This window comes from Quercus lobata, chromosome 2 (assembly GCF_001633185.2).
Source record: "Quercus lobata isolate SW786 chromosome 2, ValleyOak3.0 Primary Assembly, whole genome shotgun sequence".
Lineage (NCBI taxonomy): Eukaryota > Viridiplantae > Streptophyta > Magnoliopsida > Fagales > Fagaceae > Quercus > Quercus lobata.
The window spans coordinates 75,340,143-75,359,119 of NC_044905.1; the positions used below are offsets into that span (position 1 = coordinate 75,340,143).

The 18,977-nt window shown below is 34.6% G+C and overlaps 2 protein-coding genes across 6 annotated transcripts; both read left to right on the forward strand.

The window, feature by feature from the left end:
* The first annotated feature begins 1,422 nt into the window (after window positions 1-1,422).
* On the forward strand, window positions 1,423-12,162 carry LOC115976618 (DExH-box ATP-dependent RNA helicase DExH17). Of its 5 annotated transcripts, none has more exons than XM_031098033.1 (27): window positions 1,423-1,509; window positions 2,124-2,195; window positions 2,771-2,954; window positions 3,263-3,424; window positions 3,731-3,968; window positions 4,092-4,128; window positions 4,215-4,261; window positions 4,729-4,766; window positions 4,905-4,926; window positions 5,069-5,281; window positions 5,409-5,565; window positions 5,653-5,704; window positions 7,593-7,664; window positions 7,828-7,877; window positions 7,990-8,107; window positions 8,191-8,254; window positions 8,330-8,413; window positions 8,539-8,664; window positions 8,751-8,947; window positions 9,043-9,231; window positions 9,319-9,570; window positions 9,674-9,723; window positions 9,908-9,928; window positions 10,379-10,461; window positions 10,561-10,759; window positions 10,851-10,888; window positions 10,980-12,162. In XM_031098033.1, the coding sequence occupies exons 2-27, from the start codon at window positions 2,128-2,130 to the stop codon at window positions 11,906-11,908; spliced, it is 3,690 nt and encodes a 1,229-aa protein (XP_030953893.1). In that variant the 5' UTR covers window positions 1,423-1,509; window positions 2,124-2,127; the 3' UTR covers window positions 11,909-12,162. The 5 variants fall into 5 exon arrangements, with proteins under 5 accessions (XP_030953893.1, XP_030953894.1, XP_030953890.1 ...); XM_031098034.1 differs by having other exon boundaries at window positions 9,911-9,928; XM_031098030.1 differs by having other exon boundaries at window positions 10,379-10,759.
* A 3,969-nt stretch (window positions 12,163-16,131) lies between these two features.
* On the forward strand, window positions 16,132-16,557 carry LOC115970805 (cytochrome c oxidase subunit 5C-like). Its single transcript, XM_031090420.1, has 2 exons — window positions 16,132-16,179; window positions 16,375-16,557. The coding sequence occupies exons 1-2, from the start codon at window positions 16,132-16,134 to the stop codon at window positions 16,555-16,557; spliced, it is 231 nt and encodes a 76-aa protein (XP_030946280.1).
* The last annotated feature ends 2,420 nt before the right edge of the window (window positions 16,558-18,977 follow it).

The following is an 18,977-nucleotide window of genomic DNA, read 5'->3' on the forward strand; positions in this document are numbered from 1 at the left end:
AAATCCACCCACTCTAATTGAACCCAAAGCCACCCAATTATTAGTTGGGTTAAATGGGCATAAACCCATTGAGACCCATTTAACCCAAAAACAATATATCCAAATTCAACCCAGCCCTTTCCATAAAAAAAAACCCTCAGACATTTCAGTGTTTTCATTTTCCTTCATTTTCTCAGCCTCCAAACACTTCTCTCTCTCCTCTCGCTTGCTCTTTCTCTTTCTCTCTCTAGCTCTCATAGAGAACAATGAGGCACAGCAAACACATTTCTCTATAGCAATCCGATCTACATTTAGCAAATTAAAAGCATGAAAATTCAAACCTGCAAGTTTCACCGACGCGTGGATCGGTGTCGCCTAAGGCTTCGATTTGGATCTTATGCCCTTCTTCATAGCAAGTGATTGAGCAATCCACCTGTCTAAGCATCGAAAACATGTCACCGAGTTGCATGTGACCAAAAAACGCCACGAGCGCGTGATCGGCGCCTCTAGGAGGATCCAGAACTTGAATGGCCCGCTCTAGAACCGGAATCGCCTCCTCGAACCGCCCTAAACTTGAGTAGATTGCCGCCAAAACGTGAAGGCTTATCGCCAAGTCCAAACTCGGCTTGCCGTCATCTCCATCGGAGCACTGCTCAAACACGTACTTTTTGACTTGATATTTTTCACATTATATCTCAAACACCATTATTGGGTTTGAATTTATTTATTTATTTTATATTTGGGTAATTTAAGAATGGAGTAATTGATAAGGATGTGTTCATTTTTCTCTTTTTTTGGTTCAAAAGAATTTCTATTTGTTTCAAGGACAGTTGCTTTCGAAATTCCAGGAAAGTTTTGAGCTTGAAATGACATTTCTTTGTATTTGTTGCACTGTTTGGTTGCCAAGAAAGTGAGAGAAAATAGAAAAGAAAAGAAAATATTTTTTTATTTGGATTTTTAATATAATTGCTGATGTGGATGTGCTTATGTGGAATTTTTTAATCCCAAGAATGGAGACTAGAGAGAGGAAAAAGAAATCCAAAAAAGTGTTGGGGTTTTCATTTTAATGACATTTTGGTAATTTTGATAATTGAATAATTGAATGGATTGGGGTTTACCCATAATAATTGGATTGGGTTGGATTTGGATTAGAAGCAATTAGTTTTTTTTTTTTTTTAGAAACAGACGCAATTAGTTAAATGAGTTTTAATGGGTAAATAAATTTTATATATTTAAACCAATTATGTTCATCCCAAACCCACCCATTTGACACCCCGGTCTAAAAAAGTTGAAGGATACAAAAGAAGATTCCACTTTCTTCTACTCGGCCCCACCACAACTATCCGTTTCACACAGTTCATCGCGTAAATCGGTAATTCCGCATCTCTTTTCCCGCCAAAAAAAAAAAAAAAAAAAAAAAAAAACTCCCTTTTCCTATATATATACCACTCCATTTCATTTTCCCTCTGTACCATTTTCTCTCCAATACTCTCTATTTTGAGCCAGCTTTCACTCCTCGCTCTCTCTCAGGTCTCTCTCTCTCTCTCTCTCTCACACACACACAGTGATGCGAAATTAATTATATCAGATTGTTTCTGAATTTGAATAATCAGCAATCTTAGTTCAAATTTTCCTTACAATATCGGTGAAGCTGAGCTAATTTTTATTGATCTCGGATTGGCTTACTATTGCTGCGATTTTTTTTGCTTTGGATCGTAGATTTTGAGAATTCATGAATTCACTTCGGATAGAGTTTCAAATTTCCATGGAGAAAGAGGTTTCTGAAACAATTTTGGTCAGATTTGACCAAATTATTACAGATTTTGAGTGTTTAAGTGGATTTACTGATTTACGAAAATTTTCACAAAAAAAAAAAAAAAAAAATCGGTGAATTTTGAAAAACTTTGCTACTCATTTGATCAAATTGTGAAGATATTTTGTGTGTCAGGAGAAGATTTCTGTTTCTGACTGTGATTGTAAAATTTTCTGATCAAAGCTCGAACGCCATGTCATTTTTGTTTCACAATATGGAATGCGACATGTCGTATTATACATGTTAAAAACTGCCTGCCGTTTTTTCCAATTGAATTGTCGTATTTCTTTTTATATATTGATTGATAATTTATATGTTGATATTCATGTAGGATCATGGATTCATACACACTGAAGTCCGTTTTAGATTTGCCTGCACATTTTCGTTCAGCTTTTAAATTCAGGTAAATTTTGAGTTTTTCTAAAGTTTGATATGTAAAATTTTGAAGGTAGGCTATTCTTTCAGCTTGTATGTTATCAACTTCTTTGATCCTTGTGTTAAACCACCAAGCCAAATTTCCCTTTTTTTTCATTTGTAAATGTTGTGTAATCGTGTATATTCAGCATTGTGGACATAATGATCTCTCTGTGAGTGTGTGTGATCTGAAAATTGTTGCTTTTATAGTCTTCAAAATTGTGGAAATTAAAATGAAATATAAAATATTGTTGAGAAAATTTTAGTGAGAGTGGAAGCAAAGAAAGAGAAAAGGAAGACAGGAATTGGGTAGTTCAGCCTATGTCCAGGGGATAAAGCCCTTGACGGCTACATCTTTGATATTAGCACTGACAGATTACAATGAACTTTAGTAGGGTTTATAAACCACTTAAACCAAATACTACAGATATATCTTTAACAATAATGTTATTATCTTCCTGCTTCCTGCACTTAATGTTTTGAGGTATGTTGAAGTTATGTTAGTTTTTTTCTTACGCATGAAGGTATGTTGTAGTTATGTTAGTTTTTTTCTTACGCATGAAGGTACTTCAATTCGCTGCAAAGTGAATGCTTTCCTGTTTGCTTCCATTCCGATGCAAACATGGTTATTTCAGCACCAACAGGAAGTGGTAAAACGGTGCTCTTTGAGCTTTGCATTTTGAGGCTTCTCTCAAAGTTCATCTCTGAAGATGGGAGGTTCATCCATATAAAGGGAACCCTCAAAACAGTAAGTCTCCTATACCAAGACGCCATGGTAGACGTTTTTGTTAGTACTTTAGAATATGCAAAAAAGTGCATTTCATCGATTTGGACTTCTAATATGATCGTAGATACCTTTACTAAAATTCTTTTTCTTTTGCTTTGATAATATGTTTCCAGTTCATGGTATGTTTCACTATGATATGGGCACCGATACCCAACTTATAATTAGATGACTGCAATTAAAAAGACAAACTCTGCTCTTTGATATAGTGCATTATATTAAGCTTGATGTTTATGTTAAATTTCATCTGCCTTGTTTCATGTTCTATGAAGATCTATATAGCCCCATCTAAGGCCTTAGTACAAGAGAAGCTCCGTGATTGGAAGGAGAAGTTTGGATCATGGGGGATAAATTGCCTGGAGTTGACTGGTGATAATGAATTTTACAACATAAAGAATATTCAAGATGCTGATATCGTTCTAACTACTCCTGAGGTGAGTATGCGTGTCAATCTTACATGCTCACACAAGACTTTTAATCCATACATAATGCTTACATATGAATTATGCACAATAATTACCAAAAAATAATTTGGCACTATCACCGCCCTGAGACATCAGTGTCTTGAGTCAACATTTGTATGTAGTTGTGTATCTCTATAAAAGAAAATTGTGTAGATTTATATATTTCAAGTTTCTGATAATATGGACTGCATTTTATCAATCCTCCTTCGTTTAGGTTTGTTTCAAGGTGATATCTTAGGAGCATGACTAAATGGGATTCTTTTTCTTGTTAAATAGAAATTTGATGCTGTGACTCGTTATCGCATAAAAGACGGTGGCTTGAGCTTTTTCAGTGATATAGCACTTCTACTTATTGATGAAGTTCACCTATTAAACGATCCACGTGGAGCCACTTTGGAGGCAATAGTTAGCAGAATAAAAATGCTTTCTCGCAACCCAGAGCTGAGATCAAGTCCTCTTGCTCATGTCCGCTACCTTGCTGTGTCTGCCACGATTCCAAATGTTGAGGACCTTGGTAAAATCTTCAGCCAATGATATTGATGTCTGTTAAAGACTCAAAATGTTTACATGTTATGTTATTGTCTTCAAACACTTACAAGTGGCTAACCAATTTAAACACTGCATTAATCTACTGCAGCTGAATGGCTTTTGGTTCCTGTCCAAGGAATTAAAAGGTAAGTTGCTATTAGTGATGACTAAAATTTATAAATTCAACGTCACTATCCAGTTTATCTAATTTACCTTTTCTGTGCTTTCACAGGTTTGGGGAAGAAATGAGGCCTGTCAAGTTGACTACTAAAGTTTTTGGTATGCATTTATAACTTGAACTTTATATTGCAAAATAAGTTTTACTATTGAATGAAATATACAATTTGGGGGCACAACAAACGTTTGCCTAAGATCACTTAGCATAGTATGAGCATATGACCATTATATTGTTTGATGTGGACTATATGGAGGGAAAGAAATCAGTGGACCTTTGAAGATGTGGAGTGCACATCAACTTGCAAGCATTCTTCAGTAGTTTTATAAGTGGTCCTTTGTGTCAGGTCGCACAGATAGTAACTCTATTCATTCCTTCATAGATTCAATTCCTATGTAGATAGTTCTTATTTTGTAATTCTTTAGGCTACTTCGTGACTATTTTCACAAGGTAGTCTTGTTTCAATAAAATTATTTTACCTATATATTAAAAAAAAAGGTGCGGGAGCATAAATTTGTCTCCGAAATAAAGTTTTTGTTGTTTTTGATATGTTTTCACATCTTTCTTGCAGGCTACACCCCAGCCAAAAATGACTTTCTATTTGAGAAGGTGAGTGTTTTGTTGAATGAAGGTTTTTCTTTTCTCTGTTCTAAAATATTTATTGACTAGGACAGATGAAATTCAAAGTCATAATTTAATGAACCACTTCTCATATTTCTGATAGTGTTTATTTGTTCAATTATCCAGCGCCTTCAAAACTATATTTTTGGTAAGCAGAGACTATTACACATTTACACTAGTTTTCTGATAGATTATTATTATTTTTTAATTTTTCCTGTATGGTCATCTGCTTTTAAAACTCGCGTAAAAAGGAATCATGAATTTTAAAGATGCTTAAAACTGATTTGCAGATGTTCTTATGCAATTTTCAAGGGGAAAATCTGCTCTGGTTTTTTGTTCAACTAGAAAGGGAGCACAAGAAGCAGCACAATGCCTCTCTCAGATAGCAATGACCTTTGGATATTCAAATCCATTCATTAAAAGCAATGAACAGAAGGAAAGGCTAAGGGAAGCATCACTATCATGCAGTGATAAACAAATGCAATCTTATATCATTTTTGGTGGTATAGAGCAAACTTATTCTCCCATAGAATACTTTTGAGCTTGGAATTATTCTTATGATCAAGATGTTGAGTTGTTCCCCAAGTTGATCTTTAGTGCATTGTGATTCAATAAATTTCATTTTTGCAGTTGGTTATCACAATGGTGGGCTTTGCTTGAAGGATCGCAATCTCATTGAAGGTCTTTTTCTTAAGGGCGATATTCAAATTCTGTGCACTACAAATACTCTTGCCCATGGGATCAACCTACCAGCACACACAGTAGTGATAAAATCAACGCAGCACTTGTATGTTGAACTATTTAATCAAAGTAAGCTTTGCAGTAAATTCCAGATGCCTCCTTGTTTAATTTGTCAAAACTTGTATTTGTCCAGCAACAAGGAAAAAGGTCTCTACATGGAATATGACCGATCCACAATATTACAGGTTTGGCACCAGTCATTAAACACCTCTCAGTAAATGATTGCATTAAATCAGTCTCTTTTGGAGAAAATGTCCAAATATAATAATTGAGATTGAAATACCATAACTGCTATATTATTGTACACTTTTAAGTAGTTTTATTGCTTGTTTATATATTAATGTCATATTTGAAAGGAATTGAAACCAAGAGAAGGCATCTAAATGGATATAGCTTTAGGAGCTGCTGCATTAAGAGGAACTTAATAAATAATTTGGTAACTGCATTGCAAAAAAATGCACAATAAAGCCTGAACCTGTTATGCCAATGGACTAATCACGATGTTAATGGTGAATCCAAGTTATTTGGTCAATATGACCAGAAAATTTTTAATTTTCAAGTGCAAACTATAGGGTCAATATATGGTCAGACTTGTTGTACTATGTTATTCGGAAGAGATGTTTCTACAAATAGGGATTCTTGTCAATTATAACATAAGAAAGGGTGCAATATCCTCAATAAGCAGACACATGCTGTGTACAGGCATAAATATTGCCTTCATCTTCATATTAACTGTATTTAGCCCAAAAAGGAAGAAAATAAGAAAATTAAATACAACTTTCATACTGACCACATGCTTTTCTGCATTCATTGGTGTTATTGCCAACAGTATTCCAAAACTGTGGGGTCTATTATGGATCCTTAGCAAACTAATTGGGGTCAACCACATGTATTCTTCTCCCTCATTCTATCCAATGCAAAATCACCCTCTCTGCTACCTCCTTATTAATATGTCCTTTTTCACTACAACATCAACAATGTCTTTTTTCAATACTTCCACTAATGTTAGTTTGTGTCTTCCTCAATGTCTTTTCGTTCACTCAACTTGAATAAATCCATTAATTCTTATTGGTGCATTAGTCGCTCTCTTTTGCACACAACCAAACCATATCAAGCAACCCTCACTCATCTTTTCATTAATAGGAGCCACTTTTATCTTTAAAAGAATTTTTTCATTCTATACTTTTCTTTGTTTCCATTTATTCATTTTAATATTCTTATTTTATCCATGCTTATATTATAAACAGGTTACTTCTTAATAGCTCAACATTTAGTACCATAGAGCTTAACCAGTCATATTGTAGTCTTATATATATTTTTCTTTAAATTTATACTCCGTTTATTTCAATAGAAAACTTTATGTGAAGATGGTTTTCTAAACATGTTACTTCTTAATAGCCCAACATTTAGTACCATAGAGCTTAATTGGTCTTATTGTAGTCTTATAAATTTTTTTCTTTTTATTTAGTTTCCATTTGTTTTGATGGAAAACCTTATGTGAAGATAGTTTTTTGCATTTCCATATATTTGGTAGCATAAAAAAAGAAGAAGAGTAAATAGAAAACTGTATTTGGTCAACGGATAACTCAAGACTTATTTTTTAGAGGTTGTTTTCCATTAAAATTTTGCTTAAAACAATTCTATCTCACATCATGTGAAACAAATGAGTAAAGAATCATGTTTTCTAGCTTATTTGCAAGGTTGCTATCAAACACAAGAAAATGAGATAGTTTTATAGAAAATGCTTTTTGAAAAAAAGGAATCATTTTTCCAGAAAATTATAATGTCAAAACAAATGGAGAGTTAATAGATATTCTACAATTAGACGATACTTCTAATGCATTTTCTCCACTTCATTCCCTGCTCTTATTCTATGATTCATATCCGCTTTGATCTATCCATCCTTATGAATTATTGATTTTAGATATCAAAGGCACTCAATCTTTGGTATCTGTTGACCATCAAGTTTTACAACCCCCACATCTTTGTTTTTACTAAACTTACTCTCCATGTACTTTGTTATTGCTAATTGTAATATGCCATTAAAAGTTAGTCAGTTTTCTTGGCTTGCAGATGTGCGGGAGGGCAGGCCGGCCACCATTTGATGATACAGGAATGGTTATAATCATGACAAGAAAAGAAACAGTAAGATAAATCTTTCTCCTTCCCTTTTCCTGACATGTCTGTGAGTAGATTGCTTTATAATTATTAGTTTATAAATTTCTTTGTAGTAACTGAATCAGTTCTGTTTGATATCAAAGTTTCTGTCCATTCTGAACTAGTCTTTTTTGATTTTATATGATATCAGGTACATTTGTATGAGAATCTATTGAATGGATGTGAAGTGGTGGAATCGCAGTATGTTTATCAATTAAATTTTATAATTGATTTGGTCCCCTGGGCTTTAGTGAATATTCTGAAAAACTTCACATCTTCTAATCAGATGACTCTTGTTGTCTTTTCACTTCAGATTGCTTCCATGTGTGACAGAGCACTTAACTGCAGAGATAGTTCAACTGACCGTCTCTGATATTACAAAAGCAATTGAATGGATGAAGTGCTCATATTTGTATGTCAGAATGAAAAAGGCATGTACTTGTACAAATCCCTTTCAGGATATCATATACTTTTCCATCTAGTTACTTTGTTGACACTTTTAATGCATAAGCAGAACCCTGAGAATTATGCAGTTAAAAAAGGGACTTCAATTGACCGTATAGAGAGGCATATGCAAGGTACTGTTATCATTCACTAGTATAACTATCATTTTCCCCTCTCTCCATTGATTATCAATGTTTTTTTTATGTCAGAGATTTGTGTCCAGAAAGTTAATGAGTTATCCCAACATCAAATGATCTGGACTGATGAAGATGGTTTCCTCTTGAAGTCACTAGGTATCATTATCAACAAAAACAGTATTTTGCAGTTTTTATGAATGACAAACAGTATGAAGTACTATCAATATGCAGACCCCTGCAAACTGCAGCTCGTAACCTTTCCTTATTCTCTGTGTCTTCAGATCCTGGAAAGTTGATGACAAAGTACTATTTGAAATTTGACACAATGAAACACATTATGCAGACCCCTGTAAACTGCACTATAGAAGATGCACTTCATATCATATGCCGTGCTGAGGAAATTGCTTGTATGTATATATGTAATGATTATGTATCCTCTGGTACTTGAAAATTTACTTCATGGAGTGATATAGTTATTTACTGGAATATGAAGGGATACAGCTCAGACGCAATGAGAAGAAACTTCTAAATGACATAAACATTGACAAAGATGGCCGACTTCGCTTTCACCTCCTTGATGATAAGGGGAAACGGAAAAAGCGTATCCAAACTAGAGAAGAAAAAATATTTATTTTGGCAAATGATTGCTTGACTGGTGATCCTTCAGTTCATGATTTATCCCTGAGCCAGGTTTTCATTTACTCATATTTTCAATACCACTATGTTGTGTTTAGATACACCTAGGATTTATATATGAAATTATAATTTTGGAGTCTGTGCCATAGGACATGAATTCTATATGCTCAAATGGGAGTAGAATTGTGAAGTGCATGAAAGAGTATTTCATTTACAAGAAGAATTATAAAGGAGCCTTGAATTCAACACTCTTAGCGAAATCCTTGTATCAAAAACTCTGGGATGATAGTCCATACTTGCTGAAACAATTACCTGGCATTGGAATGGTGACCGCCAAGGTTTTCTTTATTGACTTCATTATTTTATCCTATGACATGATTTCAAAGTCTTCGTTTAGTTAAAAATCATCCTAATGCTATTTGTAGGCACTGCATTCAATGGGAATTAACTCATTTGAGACTTTAGCTGAAGCTGATCCAAGGAGGATAGAGATAGTCACTGGTCGAAAATATCCATTCGGAAACCATATTAAGGATTCCTTACATTCACTACCTCCAAAAGTCGACATGAAGGTTGAGGAAATTGAGTGCCAGAGGCAGGGAAAGTCCAAGCTGGTATTAACATTGACTAGGCTAACACAATCAGTGCAACCAACAAAAAGACATTATGCTGATATGGTATGGTATCTGGAATCTTATACAGCAATTTGTTCCAAACTTATTCACAAAGTATCAATTGTATTGCAACACAAATGTGCTAATGATGAATTCATTTCTGCAGATTGTTGGTTCAGAAGAGGAGAACTTGATTATCTTCCATGAGAAAATAAGGTGATATTTTTTTTTCTTTACATTCAACAATGGGATATCAGGATAGTACCACAAGCATAGTATTGAGGGGTTTTGCCTGTACAGATTTGGTTGTTTTCAGTTGTGATCTCTTGATATTATGCTTAGAACTGTATACAATCCTCAGTCATCTATATAGTGTTTAACTCCCTCTTTATTGTTGCAGCAGACTGGAAGAGTTCTCCAGGTATGAAGATATAAACCCTTGGTTCCCTTCTTTGTTTGATGACTCAGAAACATTTTGAAGCATTCCTATACTGTATCAACAATGCATGAAACTATTAAAATCATAGTACATATTTACAGGGATCCAGGATTTGAGATATGGAGACTTAGAAAAGCAATATTCAACATGAACTAAGATTTTTTAAATAACAAAAAATTCAAGGATTTTGAATCTTCTAAACTAGTAAATTATTGTAATGCTAATTGAAACTATAATTATTTAAAATTATAATGATGACACTAAATCTTGTTGATGTTGGTAAACATGAAGAAAGAAAAAGCTATAGAAAAATCAGCTTGGCTTCTGGCTCTATGTCAGAACTACCATCCCCATTTCTGTTGGAAGTTAAATCAACTACCCATGTTTGTCTGTGCCATATTCTTTGTCTGAGGTAGTTGGTTTTCATTGCAGCCCCTATAGTGCAGCAATTCTCCTGTCAAATCCTCATCAAGGAAAGCTGACTATTAAGGCTGATCTTATTTTTGAAGAGTACAGTATGGCCTCAGCCATTATATGTCTAACTTATTTTGCGTTTGTTTATACTGGCATTGGATTCCAGACTAAGAGTTCATTTTGTATCATCATTCATGTAGTTGGTATTGATCTCCGCCAAAAACTTTTATTGATGAAAGAGAACAATTTAAGCATGAATTATAAAAAGAGAAATAAGCAGCCTTCCTTTTTTCCTCTGCCTGAGGAAGTATACATCATAGATGATGATGAACCTACATCTCGAGCTCCAGCCAAAGAGCATAACAGATCAGTCAACTCTGAAAGGAAAAATGATTCCTTGTGAGTATCTTGTCATCTGATTTTTGAATCTCCTTAGTGGGACCTCAAAATTTGTTTTGATAGATCAATTGGTTTGGTTGTTCTGTTCTAGGCCCACTTTCAACCTCCTAGATGAAGAGATGGGGGAAGGTATAGCTCAAAAAATAATCCAAGACATTTTTTAAGGTTTGTTATTTTTTAGTCCCTTTCACTTACCACTTCTACCCCTAAATCAATGCAGGTGAGCCTGATGTTGAAGATAAAGAAGATGATTGCAAAATCATCACTGAAAAAACAGTGTTTGATCACATACGTGAAAAATCCAAAAACTTTCCTATCTTCGCTGCATCAAGTAGTGCCTGTTCTCCATTATCAGAGACCTTGATTTTCACAAGAAAGCAAACTCGTGAGAAGCAGCTTGAACTCCAAAGTGAAGTAGAAGTTCTGGAAGAGACAGACAGAAACAAGATTCCACGACAGAGTGTGGTCAATCCTTCTTCAGAAACCATAGAGGCAGAAGACTATGGACTTGGTACTTACAAATGTATGACTCCAAATCACCACATTACTGCCAGAAGCTTAGATACCATGATCGAAGGCGGGCCTCCTCCAGAATCTGCGGAAAGCACATTGAAAACTTCAATTGAGGAATCAATATTTGATCATATACGGAGAAAATCTAAGAATTTCCCTGTTATCAATAAATCAAAGACCAAGGATTTTGAGTCTTTACTCTGGACAAAGGAACATTTCTCTGACAGTCAGGCCGACTCTAGTAGTGCTTCCTCTGAAATATTGAAAGAGATGAATCCAGATAAAGTCCTAAGAACTTCAGATTCGGAAAGCACAGAGGTCAAACACAACATATATTTTGGAAGCTCCTATGGGTTGCTGAATCTTCCTCCAAGAGTTTCAAGCACCAATGCTGATTCATCATCTACTAAGATGCTGTCATTTGATATTTCCATGTTAAAGAATAGAGAGCAGTTAGCAGAACCAGTGAGCTCCATGAAAAGTAGCAGCAAACAGCAATGCTCTCCAAGAGAATCTAAAAGGCAGCAGTGTTCTCCAAATGAATTCAAAAGACAGTGCTGCTCAATGGAAACAACTAGCGAAACCAAGGAAGCAGATTCATTTCTTGGGTTTAAGAGTGTCTTTTCATTTCTCTGAATCTCTGATTCCTCTCTTGCCAGAGCATTAAAGCATTGCATAAGCTTCTAAACCTTAAAATGATATTTCATGACTAATGTAGCAATGTACATGAAATTAGAATTTAATCTGACGGTGCAGGTTGGCCCCTGTACTCTAAAAGCTGCATCACTCTACCTGATGCAGATACCTAGGGTCAAACAGGAGTTATAATCAATGTCAATTCATCTGGCAACCTTGTGAATAAATGCATACCATGACAGACAGAGCAGCGAACAGAGATTTAAAAAAAAAAAAAAAAAAAAAAAAAAAAAACCTGCTGTAACAGAGTTTCAGACTGCTTGTGAATGTGCCATTTCTTTTGAAATTCATCTTGACGTGTTCAAACTCTAGATTAGATTTATCATAAACAAAAAAATGATTAAGTGACCATATAGGGAAGGTTCCAACCTCCAAGTTTTAAAAAAAAAAATATTAGGATGTGGTAGCCTGGTGGATCTGGATTAAGTGGTGAAAATGTTTGGTTACTTTAAAAAAAAAAAAAAAAAAAAAAAATTTTAAATGTTGATGTGGCTTTTTTTTTTTTTTTTTTTTTTGGTGTAGGCCCATTAAAATTTTGACATATAAACATTTTTTGTTAATGAGTTAACAGTAAAAACTAAATTGATTGTAAGTTAAAAATAACATGGATTAAATTGATTGTTACTAAAATGTAAAGATCAAATTGACTGTAACTTGATGTAAATGGTGTTTTTGCCAAAAGTAAAAAAAAAAAAATTTACATATCCATTCCATTTTTTGAAACCTAAACCGGGACCGAAACCCAAAATTTTATAATAAGAGTGTAAAGCCCACTAGGCCCATCCTAGTCCAGCGACTAGCAAAAACTAGGGCCCGTGGTCCACCACAGTTCTACTTTTGTCCGAATTAATCACGTCCTCTACTGGTCTACAGTCTACTAAGGCTTGAGACATTTGGGCTACTAGTTGTTGACCGTGCTCCGCACGATTTTTTTTATTACTTATTTATAAATTTTGTAAACATTATAAGTAGGAAATATTATAACAATATTAATTATTTAAAATAATAATAATATTATTATATAGAGAAGTATAATATATATATATTGAATTTTTTATCGTCTTGAAAATATAAGTTGTAAATGTCAAAATGCAAGAAATTATTAAGCGTACTTGAGAAGCAAGTTAGAATGCTAAGTGATCTTCTTACTTAATAGTATAATACAAAGTAGTTAACACAGTATTGGAGGCCATTTTAGTTTGGCTACAAAATGGGAAAAAATGGTATTAATGTATGCTGGTATGTCAATTTTTTGTTTTTTTAGATAGATATATAATAATTTTTTTCTTCATTTGAGCGTTAGATTTATTTCTGTTTTTTAAATTAGATATAAAATAAGTTATATAATAAAATTTACTTTTATTTTTTCTTATGCTATAGATATAATTTTCATCATTGCTAGTCCCAATATAGTTGGTTTGTTTAGTGCAATACTATGCTAAAAATAAACAAAGCTTGCTCTTTTCTCTAATCATCTTCTTTTGTTCAGAATTTTCATGCTCAATCACATAACATACACATTAATATATATAATAAAATATCTCAAATCCAAATCCAATTCAACCTCAATTCCAAAGTAGGAAATTATCACATTTTGATTAAATAGAATTATTTATATAAAAATTGTAAGCAAGATAGAAATAGAGAGAGAATATCTTCCATGGCTTTAAGTACAAAGTAGAAATTATAAATTTCAGAGAAGGAGAGAGAGATTAAAGAAGAAATTATATGGTTTGAATGACCGGAACATCCTTTACTTCTTTACATAGTATGACAATAATTTGCCCCAATTTGGTCATTTGCCAATAGGTTATTTTCTAAATTTTCTTTCTTTGGTCAAAATTATCATGCTCAATCACATAACTTGCACACACACACACACACGCACACACACACACACACGCACATGCACACACTCGTGTGTGTGCGTGCATGCGTGTGTGGAGAGAGAGAGAGAGAGAGAGAGAGAGAGAGAGAGAAGATCCCAAATTCAAATCAAAATCAACCTTTGAATCTACACCACAAATTACCAAAATTTCAAATGAGAAATAAAATTATCATATCTTATTCAAACAATTATGAATTGGAAGCAAGAGAGAGATACAGAGAATACCTTCAGTGGTTTTATATACAGAGCACAACTTACAGTTTCAGAGAAAGAGAGAGATTGAAGAGGAAAATTAGGGTTTTATTTGAATTTTTCTATTGTAAGTTGTAATCCTTGCCTTTTGTTATATATAAAGGGAAATTACACTTTGCCCACCTGTGATTTGCTCAAAAAACACTTTACCTACATGTGGTTTAAAAATTGACACTTTATCCACCTGAGGTTAGCTCTGTTTATTTCCCATTACTCACCTCTGTTAAAAATAAAAATAAATTTGTATTTTTGTTACCCTTTTATGTCTCTTTCCTCTCAAAATATAAAAAAACTAAAAAATTAATGGAAAAGAAGATTTAAAAGCTAGGTTTTGTAAAAATTAAAACTTAACTTTTACATTTTCTTTTCATGTATCAACTTTTAGATCTTCTATTTTAACACATTAAAAATTGAAATTATGCGTTTCCTCACAACCTAAACCAGAGAATGGAAAAAATCAGTTAAGTTCACCACAATTTTTAATGTTAAGGCATGACTTAATAAATGATGGATGGGATGATTGTCTTCTATACCCATTGAGTTTTAATATAAGGCTTGTTGGGTGTATCATATGGCAAATTTGAACTTTCCTAGATGTGGTGCCTCAGGACATTCTTACTTGACACCTTGCCTTGGATCTAGACTTTCATTTGGCAGTGCTTGCACAACAGCATTGGAGTGGGAGAGTGTCTTGTCAGAAGGTGCATCAGTAATTCTGATATCTGCCCTTCATTTGAAACTATTCTGCACTGGCTAAGGGACTGTGAGGCAACGAGGCATGCTTGGAGTAGGTTAGGAGTTAATGTTCCCAGCAACTTCTATGGGGGAAGTCTGGTTCACTAGCTAGAGAAAAATTGTAAGGATAATACTTGCAGAATGAGCAACCACCCCCCTTGGAGAATAGTTTTTCCCTCTGCAATTTGGCTTTTGTGGAAGCATAGGAATGATGCTATTTTCAGAAACCAACATGTCCAGTCCAATGTTCACAGGGATGCTCTGTTCCGTGCCTTGGAATTTCAACATTGTGGACTAAATCCTAAGCTCTCAGGTAGCAGAAAGGTCGTGCGAATCAGGCGGGAAAAACCTCAAACCGGGTGGGTTCGTCTGAACACTGATGGATCAGCAATAGGAAACCCAGGCAGAGCTGGTTGTGGCGGTCACATTAGGAATGACCGAGGGGAGTGGATTGAGGGCTTTTCTAGGAGTCTCGGGAGCTCAAACAGCTTTATAGCAGAACTTTATGCCCTCAGAGACGGTCTAATTCTCTGCAGTAACATGCACTTGAATGCTGTTGATATCCAATTAGATGCTAAAGCCATTGTTCATCTTATCACCAACCCATCTGATGCTAACCTTTTTGCAATGCCTCTTCTTGATGACTGCACGCAGTTGATTTCCTAGATAGCCCAAGTCCGGATTGGGCATTGCTTTCATGAAGTCAACTCGTGTGCTGATCTTCTGGCTAGGATAGGGACTGCCCAAGATAGGACTTTTATTTTGTATCATGATCCGCCTGTGGATTTTTTTTTTGGAGCTTTTAAGCTCAGACAAAGCTGGATTGCATTATAACAAGACCATCACTGAACCTCCCCTTCCCCCTTAGCTTTCGTTAATGCAATTTCCTTTTTACCAAAAAAAAAAAAAAAGTTATAACTTATAACTGAAAAAAAGAGAGGAAGAAATGAATAGGCGCATTTAAGTATCTATACTTCTGTAGTTATTTAAAGATATATTAATTTAGGTGTAATTATCATAAATCTGATTAATAGTAAGAAATTCAACAAAATTGTGTTGCGTTTCTAGCAAGTTTTTGTTTACATGTATGTGAAGCTGTGAATTGATCAAAGATGCGAATTGGCAAATTAGGAAACTAATAGAATTGTTTGTTAGCCAAATAAATTTGATGTTTTGAGATATTTTTATATCTTTTCCTCACAATAAACTGGTCCCAAAAGCTTGAATTTGAACAATTAACCATTATTTTAACATTTCAATTCAACATGTAGGCATAGATTGTGTAGGCATGGATTCTTTGTCCATGTGTGAGCTTAGACTCTCTTCAATGAGTGGGGTGAGTAGCGTAATAAGTAGATAGAAAGTATAGATAGCATTGATAAAGTTCAAATTTATTTCGGTTTGTTCTAACATCATGATAAACTATCACTTTATATCCCAAAATCACTTAATAATTGTTCTAACATTTTAACATCTAGTCCATGTTCATCGTGTGGATTTTGCAGGGTAGACATGGCTTCTCATAACATAGCACAGTCTGCACTCTGCATATCGGGTTCCAAGTTTGATTAAGGAGATTTGCTATGGGATAGGTCTTAGCCTCGTGGCTGGTTTCCTTTGGAAAATGCATCATTGGAAACTCCAGAGGAGGACCAAGGAATTCTATGATGTGCTTAAGAAAGGTGAAATTAGTGTCGTGGTGGAAGATGAGTAGGCTATAACATACCTTCTTGTTTTTATCTGATTCCACTTATCTTCTTATTTTGATTTCCCCCCCCCTTTTTTTTTTGGAGTGAGAACTTGCAGTTTCATTTAGCAGTTCAGTTTGTTCTGTAATATGTACTACGTAATCAGTTTTCCTAATAATGTAATGTGATGAGGGGTCCCTTTGAGTTTTGGATAAATTAAGGGCGTTATGAGATGTGGCAATAGCATCAAATCATTGAAATGGGTGGATTTCCCAGAGGCCCAAAGTGTTGTAATTTTGTCTAGGTATAGCCCCACTAAATGTAGGGAATAGGTGCCTCAGTCCGTGTGATTTTTGTAGATTTGTACTGCCCAATTGTGAGGAGGAGAAAAGGATGAGGCCCATGAGTTATCTTCCAATCGGCCTAAAAAAAAAAAGTCCTTCAGGCAGTTATAACTTAGTCAATCATTCATCAGTCATAATCTATATCTACATAATTTGGATTATATATATCTCTCTGTGTGTGTTGTTGAATGTAAATACATTAAATGCTTAATTAAATAAAACTTATAAAAATATAAAATACTTCTAAATAACATATCAATTTAATCAACCAATTTTACATTATATTCTTATAAAATAATTATAATACATTTTTCCACAAATCACATAAGTTTGCAAAAACCAATCGTTGGTACATAAACACAAGGTTTTCAGACCCGGACCGTTCATTGAACCGTAAAAGGGAGAGGTTCAAGGGTTTTGAGGTTGGACCGAGGTCGAACCGGGGTCGAACCGTGATGACGTCATAATTAATTTAATAATTATTTTAAATATATATAAAAACATTAAATTAATAAAAAAATAGAAAAATTAACTAAAATAGCCTAATTCATTTAGAAAAGCTTATTTCTAAAAAATACATAAAACTTACAAAAATACAGTACACAATTACACGTTGTTACACACTAGACAAAAAAAAACTCCTTCCCATCAAAAATGCATGAAAGAAACAAGTCACTAGACAAAAAAACTTTTCAAATGTAACATCCTTTCCACAAGTTAATTGAACCATAATACAAAAACTGATCCCTAAAACATCCTAATCCCACATTCACTTTTCCTTTTCAACTTTCCACAGAACCTACTCATTATGCAACAGACCCAAAAAAAAAAAAAATAAAACTAAATAATTAACTTGTATTGCTGGGAAAGCATAGGGTTTCTGAGAATAATGTCTTCTTATCTGGGAAAGCACAGGGTTTCTGCAAGTCATTGGTACTTGTATTACTGTTTTTGCTTCTTCTCACTTTGACTAGCTATTAGCTTACTTTTGTTTCACACTGTTTTTGCTTCTTCTCACTTTGACTAGCTATTAGCTTACTTTTGTTTCACATTTTGATTAGTCATTTCTTCTTCATTGTGCTTGTCAAGTATGTGAGACATTAGGGCCAATTGTTTTCAGGACACCATCATAAGAAAAAGCTAGTTAAGATACTATAAGGCGTCTGCCTGTTCTATCACTGAACTCATTTTGAAACAGGTCCATGGTCCACCTGTTCTATTCTTGAGGGTCATTTTTCTTCTTCTCTTTTTATTTTTTTATTAATATGTGGTCTGATAGCTGTAGTTAAGTAAATTTGAAATCTAGCATATTCAGATGCTATGTTAATTCTGGGATTTCAATTATGTTGAGATTGCTTTTAGTAATGGGGCAAATGATTTGAGAATAATGTAAATATTATTGAAACCAACAGCAATAAAAAATACAAAAAAAAAACATGCAGCAAGAAGTTGCAGACACAACAAAGTAATTTTGGCAGACAGAAACACCAATTGACCCAAATCAATTTTCACAATTACAATAATATCACAAGCCTTGTCTTCACATACACCAACACTTCAGATCTATATCATCATCCACAATCAATTTTCAATTGACCCAAATCAATTTACACACCAACACTTCAAATCTATATCATCATCCACAATCAACTTGCAAATATTAACAAAGAAAAAACAGATTAAAGTACCAACGACGGCGACGGCGACGAGGCACAGAGTGAGCTGCGACGGGGACGAGGGAGAGAGGCAGAGATGAGCGTGAGAGAGTGAGCTGCGATCTGGGTTGAGCTGCGACGGCAACGAGGGAGAGAGGTAAAGACGAGAGAGTGATTGAGACTTTGAGAGAGTGAGGAAGAGATCTGGGCTGAGCTGCAACAGTGCGACGGCGACGAGGGAGAGAGTGATTGAGAGAGTGAGGATTGAGGAAGAAATCTGGGCTGAGCTGCGACAGTGCGACGGTGACGAGGGAGAGGCAGAGACGAGAGAGTGATTGAGACTTGAGAGAGTGAGGATTGAGAGTGATTTTTGAGAGAGGCAGAGACGAGTGAGGATTGAGAGTGATTGAGAGAGGGTTTCAGAGTGAGGCTAAGAGTGATTTTTGA